The 12,876-nt window shown below is 34.5% G+C and overlaps 1 protein-coding gene and 1 pseudogene across 1 annotated transcript; both read left to right on the top strand.

Moving 5' to 3' along the window:
* Nucleotides 1-538: 538 nt before the first annotated feature.
* Nucleotides 539-5,338, top strand: LOC137735458 (protein ABA AND ROS SENSITIVE 1-like; annotated as a pseudogene).
* A 2,580-nt stretch (nucleotides 5,339-7,918) lies between these two features.
* On the top strand, nucleotides 7,919-8,941 carry LOC137733545 (uncharacterized). Its single transcript, XM_068472685.1, has one exon. It carries the CDS (start codon nucleotides 7,919-7,921, stop codon nucleotides 8,939-8,941), a length of 1,023 nt encoding a protein of 340 aa, XP_068328786.1.
* Nucleotides 8,942-12,876: the final 3,935 nt, after the last annotated feature.

Below are 12,876 nucleotides of genomic sequence, written 5' to 3'. Positions count from 1 at the left end.
TGTGCCACGTAAGATTTTAGTTTATTCTATTGTATAGGACATTTTAGTTTCGATGTGATTGTTGATGATTAGATTATAAGAAAGAACAATATTATTGGCGTTTCAAAAATCTCTATCTACACTCCTCATAAATGTATTTTTCTTTTAAATATAGAAAATTTAGAGTGTACAATGAGAATTTTGAAGTACCAATAACAATTCACATAAGAAATTATAAGAATACTCTCTTCAAATATAACTCTCCATTAACGCTTTACCATTTCATAATTTAACTTTAAATTGTGTTCTAATATTATAAAATATTATCTAAAAAGTATAAGCAGAAAAAAAATTCATAAAAAATGTTACTTTTGAAAATCTTTTTTCTTTAGATTATTAGTGTTGATTATCTAAAGCATTACTAACATCCACACCGCACGTCCCAACCATACCTGATGCTTATTCGATTTTGTAACGTGGCGGGAAGGCAGTGGCTGTTTGACAGGAAAAAACAACAGTCATTCACACACCTGATTACTATGTACACGCCGCGCTTCCCAACCCTTCCTCCTCTATCGTTCTCTCTCTGTCTCTCGCTCCGCCTTCCTCCACCGCCCTCCTCACCGAGTCCTCAGTCACCCGCGCCCTCATATCCCCGTCGCCTTCGTAAAACTCCGTCACTGAGCTCTCAGCCTCCTCCGAATCCTCTCTCATCCTTCTATGGAGATATAATTCATAGATATAAGAGATGGATGCTAAAGCCAGGAACAAGGCGCTGTTTCCTGCGAAATTGAATGCCCAGAAGAAGGACAAGCGCATGGACTCTCCTCTCGTACGGTCAGTACCCACGCCTTCTGTCTTCAATTTTTTTTCTTTTTTCTCAGTGTGTATTTATGTATACGTATATATATATACATAAATACTAGAGGTTATGGAGTTTCAGTGTAATGTAGTTATCATTATTAAATTGGATTCTGTAGAACCCCTTTCGTAAATGTTGTGTCTTGTAGTTGGTTCTATGATCACCATATTCTTGAATGCTCAATTGATGTATGTGGTTAAAAATTGTGTTGTCGGAAATTGATCGTGTCCAAAGCTTTTAGTTTATGAAGTACGAAGTACGAATTTGGTTCGGCAGTCCGTTTCTTGTTTGTACGAAACTTATGATTTGAAAGGAAACTTATGAGAACTGGTTTAGTTAGGAATAGGATTTAGCTGAGAAAATGCTCAGTAGGGAACAACCTAACTTATATTTTCTCAGAATGCATCTTGAACTAAAGAGATTTATCTTGACATTGTTTACTTCCACCTTCTCGTTATGTATATTATCGTTGCTGTACCTTTTATTGGAACTTTCTGCTTATTACTGGTTCTGTTCTTGTGTTGGCATATATAAATTGCTAAGCCTGAGTTCCTGACTGCTTCTTTCTCTCCTTTTTTGTGATACATACAGGTACAACGAATCTGACCAGCCTGTGTGCAGGGTTTGTGACAATACTCTGAAATCTGAATCCCAGATGCGCATAAAGCATTGCGTAAACATCGTGAGGTGATCATTGTTCATTTAGTACTTCCCTATTTGTAAAATTAAGAAACTAAGAGGCCTAGAAAAACATCTTGTATCGTAGAAAATTCAAAGTTGATATGAAGGATGCAAGTTTTTGAAATAATATGAAATGGTTACTGCAGCATTTTACCGGCTTCTTGAAACATAACAAAGTAACTCATTTGATCTCAATCAAATCATGTATTGTGAATCTGTGATGGTGAAACATTAAAATACTGCTGAATTCAACCTGGCCATTGTAGCTTCTAAAATGTTGTTTTGTTATTTCTTTTCATTATTTTGTCTATCATCTCCCTCAAAAGCATAGGGCCTATCCCATTTACTAATTACGGGCAATAACTGATATTGTTTGGTTACTAGATCTTCTTGTATACTAATTTGAGTTAGATATCTCATATGTCAACTTGCATTCAATCCATATCTGGTGGAATGATGAAGCATTTCCTTCTTTACACTTTCTAGGCTTGAAGCTGTGATGGGCTGGGGAAGTAGGTGACATTAGCGTTCAACTTACATTTAGTCTTAGATGGAGTTCCTTATTCTTATTCTTTAATATATATATCTGAATGAGTATTACTAATAGAATGTTTGTATTGCTGTAGGCCCTAAGTAATTTCAAAGCTACAGCTGCTGGACTAAACCGAGTCAACAACGCAAAAGCTGAAGCGCGTCCGGAATTGCCAAAATCTAAGCCTGAACATTCTGTGGAGTTGCATTTACCAGGATCTGAACGCTCTACACAATTACCTAGAGAGCAGTTGTCATCTGAGCTTCCTCCAGATTTTTTTGATAACCATGATGCAAAAAAGCAAAATACAGGTGAGAATACGAAACCTATATGTTTTTCTAATGAAACCTATGTGTTTTTCTATATGACTGTTACCACCTTCTCATTGCTTTGTGTGATTGCCTAAGCAGTAAGGACAAAATCAGTTTGGACAGAGATTTATTTATTTTTATTATTTTTACAATAATGTAGGTTATGTCAAAACGATAATTAACAGAAAGCCTAAAATGTAATTTTGGTCATAAGCACAATACCAGAACAGAAAATCTGAGTAGAGGATTGATATTTGTGTTATTTTGGAATTAGTTTTGTACTGTTGATCGTTTTCTTTTTATGAAATCTATTATTCTTTCTGACTTAACAATATCATCGTAGGAAGGGAAAAGGTGCAGACAATAACTATTGAGCCTGCCAGGGACCTTACACAGACATCATCACAGATTGCCAGTTCAGAGGCCAAGCAAATTAAGGGAGCTCTTCCTGAAGGCTTCTTTGACAACAAGGAAGCTGATTTATCTGCACGAGGAATAAAGCCTGTTAAGCAAGATGTTAAGTAAGTGCACTTTTTTCATCAACTCCTAGATTGTAAAGGTGCTATTCTGGAAAGTTCTCTTCTTTGTTTTCATTTTCTAATCTAGTATGAGGTCCTTGCAATGGTTCAAAAATTCTAGTAATATACTTGTTCATGATATTGAATCTGAAAAGGTTTAATGGTTCATAATTTGGATGCGTGTTCTTGATGTACACCTTGGAGAGAGAGAGAGAGAGAGAGAGAGGGAAATGTTCCCTAGTTCATATCTAGGTAGTCTTGTATGGCTCTGTTAATTGGTCATATCATAATTTGAATGCATGTTCTTGATGCATTTAATTTAATCGAGAGGAACGGAAAATATGCCCCGTTCATTCTTGGGAATTCATTTTCGTTTGGCTCTTTCCAATAGTCCTCAGCAGTTTACACAAGTTCTGCCCATTTGAAGCTGTTCGCTTCCCCAAATTACCATCTGGTATTTTCTGAAGGACAGTGGTAACAGGCTATTTTGAACCTGAGAAAATTGGAACAGGCGTAATTTGTAAATGAGTAATACATGAAGATATTGCCTTGAAGATAGTACACATTAGAGGTTCTGCGCCTAATATGAGCTTATAGTAAAATACATTAGGAAAAAAAAGTCCAGTACCACTTCACTTCCTACCCAAAAAGGAAGCCATCCTTTGCTGGTGGTCAAAGTGTTGAATTCTGCTGTGGTAGGAAGCCATAGTTATTATGATTAATAAAAATCTAAGAACATTTACCCTTGAATTCTCCAGTCAGTGGTTTCCACACATGGTTTTCCATTGACTCAAGGCCGTCCCTCCCTTATTGTCCTGGGATTTTCTGTGTTTGCTTGGCTTCTCTTTCTTTTTATAGTGCTTGTGGTTTATGCTGCCACGGGCTCAATTTGAAGTGTGAGACTAGTTGAGTATGAAAACTGTAAGAACTTTTGTGTGAGAAATGGTCCAAACCATTTAATAAAGGAAATATGGTTATAGTATACGTTATATACATTAAGTACACATTTAATATAAAGTGAGAAAACCATTGTACTTGTACAAATTATGGATGGAAGACAGTTACAAAACTTGAAGAAAACTGACAGCAACTGCTACCATGATAGGTGGAGCAGTTGCATCCTATAAGTCAGGTTTTGATCCCCTTTCTCGGGTAAGTTACAAGGTTCTCATAATGTGAATGCTCACCCTATCGAGAGTAAGAGTTCCATTCCGTTTCCAAGAGAAAGGAAGGTCCAAATCTCATCTCAATCATCTCGTCTACGACAGCAAGTAAGTTCATCCCTAGTTTCTGCAAAATGACGATTTAATAAATATTATGACTAGTATAAATGCATGCGTGTATATTAGTTTGTAGTTCATCATGCAGGGTTGATCTTGATCTCTGAATGAAGTATATAATTAAGTTCAACAAAAACTGCTGATGGATTGTAGATATCACAACATGGTTTTTTATAACGAGTTTCAACATTTACTATGATAATTTTCCCAAACTAAATTTAAGATTTGCATGGGAAGTTTGTTATTTGAGATTTGTAGTTTTGGCATTATTGTACATAATATATCGAGTCTCTTAGGTTTAATATGAAAGCATTGTGACCTTGAGTTTGTATTTACTGTATGGCAGAGATGAGTACAGAGAATTTGAGAAGTTGATACAAGAGGACTTGAAGGAGGTTGATAATCGTATGGAAGAAGAGGAGGTGAGGGTTTTCATGTCCTTGCACTGTTCATTTAGTTTTTTTTTTTTACATTTACATGGATGTTGACTTGCGCATACTCATAATTCTTTTCTTATTGTAATTGTGCTGCAGAATGATGCTGCTGAAACGATAAAAGAGGCTGAATCAGTGGACCAAAGGTGAGTGCAGCAATAAAATGTTATCGTTCTAAACATTCATTTTGTTTTTTGCAACTCAATTTTCTTTGCTTTTAGTTTTTACCTTATTCGTTCTCCTTTTGTTTTTCAGGGCATATAGCGAGAAAGTGGAATTGTTGAAAAAGAAGAAACTGGAACTGAAGGCTGCCGGTGCTGCCAAGCGTAGAAGAGTTTCTGAGGTTTTAAAAAAGGAGCCTAGTCACAATGAGTCATCGAGTGATAGTGAGACGGATGAGAATTTTGCAGTGGATTGGAGAGCTCAACATTTGTGAATGCTCTTGGGGGTCTCCTTTACAATCCGTTCTTGACATTTTCGAAACCCCCTAACCTAATGTGCCAAGTAATTGGTTTTTGGAATCCTTGTGCTCTCTCTAACTGCAACAGGGCATGTATATGTACGACGGGGAGGGAGCGAATATGAAGGCCTAAATGTGCACCCAGCTCATTTGGATATCCCCACAATGTTAAGAAGGAACAATGCGTTGTGGAAAATATATTTTCCGATCGACGACTCGATGTACTTATTTGTAGCTTAAATTTTCTTACAAGCAGAGGTGGAGCAATATATTTACATGAAACGCGGCATCACTAAACTACGCATAGGCTAACAAGTTAATACATTTCAATTCATATTGAATGGATTAACAATTATTAGAAACGTCACTATCACAAGGGGTTAAATTGACTTGTATCATTCTTTTCGTTTTAAAGTTGAAGATTGATAAATTTAAGGGTTTTTATCACAACTAGTTTTTGAAATTGACCCATTCCATAAAGATGGTCTCTGAAATTGAAGACCTATCAATTTAGTCCCTGAAATGAGTGTTGCAAATCAATGTGATCCTTTTTTCATAAAGAAAAAATTAGGTTAAATTCATTTTTTAATAATTTTGGGTTTAAATTTTAAGCCAAAATTATTGGGGGAGAAATGCTATTTTTGGGTTAAAACCTAAATTTTCTAGGGTTTAAACTCAATCATTGAAGTTGATATAAGGCTATCTCAAATGGATTGAGATATTTGACTTTAAATTTGACTCAATTCTTCTCCAACGCAAATTTATATTTGACTTTAATTAAGTATAACTCTAGAGTTAAAAATGGGGCATAACACCATGGTTTGCGAAAGTTATATTTAGCCTTAATTTGATTCAATTCCTCTTTAATGAACAAGATTTAAACAATAAAGGTTAAATTTGACTCCGTATACATTGGAGATGAAATAATTTGCACCATCACATTTGATGTCAAATATGACTATATATAACTTTGATATTATGAGTGGAGTGCGATTTACACTCTCAAAATGACTTGAAGAGGAATGTACATAACATTCTTGGTTTCCATGCACGCAGTAATTACTTATTACCAAGTTAAGTTTCCATGTTCAAATCCAGTACAAACTACTTAAAAATTCGATGCACTGATTGCCACCCATATAACACTCAGTATAGAAGGTTGCCAAACATGGCATCCATTTGATTGGACAGTCTTGATTAATTACTTGTTCCAACGAAAATGGTTTAAAACCCAAATTTTTCAGTCCATGGTAGTATGAAACACCTCTTATGGCACACAGATTACAAAAGTTAAATTCTATTTCATATTCTTCCATTTTCTTAGCAGCCTAATATTTATTACAATTTAATCACCTTCTTAAGAAAAAATAGAATTTATAAATCATACATTCGAATAGAGTCGTGATATTTCAAAATTTCAAAAAAAAAAAACCAATAAAGGACACAGTTTATCCTTCGGATTTGGATGGCAAATAAGTTGATGTATATGCATCTTAATTCCATGTTTACAATGAATACTATTGATACGTTTTAGGAATTATATACACTATCTTTTTGGGATACTAGCGTTAGTGACAAATAGTTTTCACTGTGCATGCATTAACCTCTAGATATGGAAAGTACCTGCAAGTGTTTGGTTAAATGCTTGAACTTATCTGCATACAACTCACAACCTTCAAAATTAAGGCCTTGTCATATCTAGTGTAATCAAAGCAGGATTTTCTGTTTAATTTGTTTCCCTATAATAAGTTGCATGATTTGTGCTAAGCCAAACTAGGTAGAAGGAAAAGCAAGTAACATTCAAAGTTTGAACTCTTGATTGGAAATGTAACATGGTAATTATAATGAAAGGGTAAATTAATAGTTCAATGCAATATATTTTTTACTGCTGCTGTTGAACAATTTTTTAACTTGTCTCTGTTATTTATTTTTTTTGTATTTTTTTTATCCTTGTTTAATAAATTATTTATCTTTTAATATTTTTTAACTAAGAGATTTTAAATGTTTCATTGTAATCGATCAAGTTTATTTCTTTCAAGCCCAAAACTAGAGGAAGAGAGATTAATTTGTGACCATTTGATGATATAATACATTTGTTATGATCGAACTACTAAATATTTTTATTATTGTTTTTTTTATTTTTTATGAGCGGTATAATATTGATTCAAGAAAAATTACAATGCTTAACTAATACAACATGAAAAACAAACTGTATATCATAATCGTACATTAAAGAGGAGGTTATTTTTTCTCGACACCATTAGTTGTGTGCCACGTGAGCAATTTTCAACTGAGCCTGTTTATTGATTAATGTAGTACACGTGGATGACCGATGCTAGTATTTTTTCACTTAAAATTTTACACTTAACTAGATGGATGTACGTGCAATTATGTTAAAAAGGAACGTTTACCAATTTTCTATATAATATTATTAATTATTATTTTCAATGCATGGTTGTAACTTATTACCAAGTAGGGTTTTGGTTGTTCAAATCCAGTATAAAGCTACTTAAAAAGTCGATATTGCCACCCATATGAAAACTTATCAGTATAGAAGGTTGACATGTATACCTGCATAAATAGCCGGAATTATATTGTACTTGCAATTTTTGTTTGAATGATATAATTATTGTGGGGGCAAAGCCTTGGCCATGAAGCCGAATCTCAGCAAAAGCCAAATCTCAGCAAAAGCTTAGTCACCACTTTAATCCTATGCTATTATAGTGCATATTACAATTACGATATGAGATTTCTTTCCAAACATGAACGATAAGCATTAACTCAAACCCTTAATAAAAAGGAGTTGATGTCTTCAAATCTTTTCATCAAACCCAAAATTTCTTTTCTAATTAGTTCAAGAGATGGCTGAAGAACATCAAAGCCCTTCCGAAGCCTCTAACATCTCAGGGGCCACAGATGGCACTCCACCACCCAAAAAAGATAGCCCTCCTCCTCCCCCTCCTCCTGACCTTCCTGACCAAAAAATGAAGATGAAAATGAAAGAAAAAATCATCATCGATGATTCTGATGATGACCAACCCCAACCCAAACTCAAAAAGCCATCCGCGGCAGCCGGATCATCCTCATCACTGACACCGAGTTCACGTGCCTTGCTTCATCTGAAGCTTTCCAACAACGACCCTGGTCATGCGTTAGGGTCGTCGAAGGAACTCGTTCTGTTCAACCCTCTGAACCAGGATTCATCATTGAACCCAGAGGGATTAGAGTTATTGTCTCAACACAACGAGCCAAGAAACGAGAGCCCGCGTGGTGGTGATGGGAGAAAACCCCGAACTAGGGCTTTCACATGCAACTTTTGCAAGAGAGATTTCTCTACTTCCCAAGCATTGGGAGGTCATCAAAACGCTCACAAACAAGAGCGTGCCTTGGCCAAAAGGCGTCAAGGAGGAATAGGAATGGACAATCTCTTTGGACATTCCTATCGTTATCATAGTCCATATTTAAGTATCACTCAACACCCTCTCTATGGATCTTATGGTAGATCTCTTGGGGTTAGGATGGACTCCATGATTCACAAGCCTTCTTATCCATGGTCTGCCTCGACATTCGGGTTCGGGCGCTTTGGCCATGGTATTGGTGCTGGGAGTTGGTCATCATCAAGGCCAGGAGGCCTCATGAATAACTTTCAATCTTCCATTGATAGGCTCAACCTTCATGGCCTTCATGCTAATACTACTCAAACATTAGGGCTTCCAGGAACCAGCAGTGCTTCAAGGTTTGATCAGGAAATTGGTTCTTCTCGCAACTTTGGTGGTTCAAACTTCGGAATCAACAGGCCAATCATTGCTGGTGATGTTCTCCACCATGAGCCTCTGGAACCCGATACAGATGCTTCTGGACTCGATTTGTCTCTTAAGCTTTAAATTTGTTGTTGTTTGTTTGTTGTTGCTATTAAATTTTATTTATATAGAACATAGACACAGTGTTGGTTTAAATTCGATTAGTTTGCTAGTTTGTTTGAGTGCTTTTATTTGTATTTCCATCCACAGATAATTTGTACTTTAGAATATTGTTATGAAAGGTTATGTTTATTTCTTGTATTTTGATTGTATTCAATGTTCTGTTGGTTTTATTTTGTTTCCAAATGATCACATAACAGTGATGATTTTAATAGAACATGAGTCTGTGTATGCGTTTCTATTGCACTCAAATTATCATATGATTTATGTTAGTATAAACCTCTCATAAACTTACTGATCTTTTAAATTTAATGTCCTGGAAATTATATATTCATTTGATCGTGGAAACGTTTATGGCCTTCAAAACTTCGATCTTGTGATTAAAGCTGATCGACTATTAATCAAAATTTCGATTACAAAAGATCATTCACTCTTTGTTTGAGGGGATTGCTTGTTTTTAGAACATTTTTTTAAAGATTTTTATATAAATCTTGTCCTCATCAGGACGCTACATATAATGAAAAGTTTTATGAACCCTTGTTTCCTTGACAAAATAATTAAGTGGCTTAATTATTTCCTTTTCCTATGAAGGTTAATGAACCCTAAACCCTAATATATATATATATATATATATATATATATATATATATGAGAAATTTTCGAGTGTATATATGCGGCACATTGAAAGGATGGTAAAATTAACAAAGACGTGGAGTTCGGAGCAAAGTCAATCAAACAAACCTAAGATTGACATGTTTGTTTGTGAGCCTTTGATTCATTGCATCTTGCATATGGAATCATAAGTTCTTAGGTGCATATAGCTAGCACTTAGTTGTCATTCCCTTATCATTGTTTTTCCATGAAATATTATAACAATATGGTAACAATTACGTTGTTGAGATTATCCTTAATTAGAGCAAACAAAGTAAGTATTCATCGTCATGTCCAATCTGGAGGTCAATCAGGTCCAAACTGATAATGAAGAGGCTTTAAAAATATATGACCAACAAAACAGGAGGTTTTGAAAATAATTAGAATTATGCTTCAAGTCAACTATTATTTTGCAATGAGAGCTGCTAGACCCACCCCGTTGTCTTATTTCCCCACCCATGTTATATTTACACCCACTATAAAAAGTTAAAAAAGTTAAAATGTTATTTTCCCATCCACTATTATTCCTAAAATAACCCTATATATAATTAGAGATAAATTTATCTTAAAAAAAGAATATAAACGAATAATATTACTCTCTTCTAAAAGCCAAAAATAAAAAAATAAAAACCGTTTCCCTTCCAAATTCCAACTGGAGTGGGAATGAAGAATTCTGGGTTTTCATTCATTGCTTTTCCCCTTTTGTTTTATTTTTCATATGCATTTCCCCTTTCTAAATTCCAAGGGCACATCCAAGGAAAAGTTCAGAAATAAAGAAACAGGAATATATATTTGTTTTCGAAGTTCACTTCGGTTTCAAAATTAAAATAATTAATTGAAACCAAATGTTCGAAAACGAACCAAGGATGAAGCAATGGAGTTCATCACCATCAAAAGGCTTTGAAACAATGTGTACCCAGTATGAAGCAAATGGTGTGAGATTTGTGTTTCACCTTCTGGTTATTTGAAGGGCAATTAATTATAAAAAAATCAACAATACTGTAGAAAGGAAAGAGGGAAACAATTATTCAAGAAAAACTCAATAAAAAACAAATCTACCCTAACCTAATGAAACAAATTGCACCCTAACCTAATGCAAATTCAAATAAAAAGTCACGCGATGCTTCAATTGTACGATGTTGACAAATCAAGATGACCCACATAAAATTATCTTTTACCTCTTTAACAGAAACATAATCATTTACTTCTTCCATAGAAACGTCATCTTCTAACTTCATTCTTTTTGTTTTTTCTGAATGATTTTGCTTTCTTTGAATGAAAGGAGAGATGAAGGATGAGTTAGGATTTAAGGCAGACAAATTTTCTAAACATAGCGTGAGAGTTATCATGCCCAAACTTTTCTTTTTTCTTTTCTATAAAAAAAAATGTAATGCAAAAGGGGGTAACTAAGATCCTTATTAGTCATTTTACAAATGGACAAATTTGTAATTAAAAAATTCATAAAAAAGTGGATGGGAAGATAAGACATTAGGATGAGAATAACACCTCTCTTTTGCAAATCTAAACTGAAATTCAGAATAGAAATGTGGGAAAGCCAGTATAGGATTGTGTATATTAAACAATCCCTGAGTTCACAAACTTATTTCGCCATCTTGCATTGGTTTCTTCAGTTTTATTAGGATTGCCTTTCATCGTTACAGCATTTTTTTTTTTCCTTTCATTCCTTTATTTTTTCAATGAAAAATTATACAACATTTTTAAAAGTAATTTTATAATAGAATAACGTACTTATAAGCGGAAGAGACAACCCATACGGATATGTGGGCTAGCCACAATAAATTGTAACTCAATACAAATATATATTATTCTCGTATTTGTGTGAGCATCTATCTCAAAATGTTTCGAGCTCTCAATATATATGTATGTACATCTCTCATTTGCTTCTTTAATTCCACATTGTTGATAGAATGGTAAGCTTGTTTGTTTTGTTATTTGTGGGTTGAATTTCATTATTAATTCTGTTATTTTTGAGAATTTATATATATAGCGCGAAATTCAAACGGTTTCTTGTGTGCGTCGGGTAACTTCGAATCAAGCGCTATATACGTATAAGCTGTAAATCATTAAAAATATCTCAGTGTGTAACATTCTTATAAGCACCAAACTTTGTTCACCTTCCTGTTTACTAATTAGCATGGTTCAGTAACTTTGTTCAAACTTCCAATTACCGTGCGACTAACGTCATAAGCAGAATCCTATGAAAATTCTTGACTATGTACAGAATGCTTTACCTTTACCTATTCTATAGTGAAAGCCGAAAGATGATGGTTTAACCTAAAATTTTAATAAACTTACGAGTATTTATTCGAGTAAATTTATCAAACTGAGCTTTGCTATAATTAACGCGGGGGGAAAAGTAAGCTATTTACACTCCGTTAACTCCATACATATATCCTGGTGGTTTCTCCTCAGGCTCTTTACATGCGAAAGATCTCCTCAGGCTCTTACTTTCGTGTCTGCAAACACAGACACAGTCTTGTAAGATCCCTTCTAGTTTTAGATGTACTCTCAGTTCCTCACCATGGTAGTGTCCCTTAAAATAAATTTATGTACTTCTGCTCTCTTCCTTTACTTTGGCCACTCACTCTTTGGTCTAAGGACATAAGTTTATGATGATTCATAATAGTTTTCACAGAAAGCTTGGCTTCAAAGCTAGGGCAGCAAGCAGATATGCTGGGAACGAGCATCTTGGCCTTGGCTCAAGAAAACGCGCGGTGGCTTATGTGTTTTCTTGTTAACGCATCTCGAATGTACTTCTCTATTCATAATCACGTTTCTAGCATATTCCCTGGATTGTCCTTTTTCAGTGATCCCAAAATCAAACTGTTGGAACTTTTAGCTTGAGTTATATGTTTAAGAGTTGAGAAGTTATATATTGACTTGCTCCTCGCTGATGACTTGTGCGCGTTTGTTCTTATGGAATGTATCACAGATAAGGTTAAAGATTTGTAACAGGCCGAGTCTGCTGCATTTATGGAAAGTAGCACTCTATTAGACATTACTTAGTAATGCAAACAACAATATGCTTGTAAAAAGCTGTTAGTAATTTAATATTAATAATCTGTTGAAACAGATTTATACTTACTTTCTTATGTTTTAGGAACCAAGGGGTACTTTCGTACATTGAAATTTCCTGATCTTCTGGAGATGGATTGTAGTATGAGTTGATCTATGGTAGAGTTAGATTTATTGTATAATATTTGGTCAATGTAATTTATGAAGTTTCA

This window comes from Pyrus communis, chromosome 5 (assembly GCF_963583255.1).
Source record: "Pyrus communis chromosome 5, drPyrComm1.1, whole genome shotgun sequence".
Classification (NCBI taxonomy): domain Eukaryota; kingdom Viridiplantae; phylum Streptophyta; class Magnoliopsida; order Rosales; family Rosaceae; genus Pyrus; species Pyrus communis.
The sequence above is the reverse complement of the archived record's forward strand: the minus strand, read 5'-3'. Positions and strand labels throughout refer to the sequence as shown.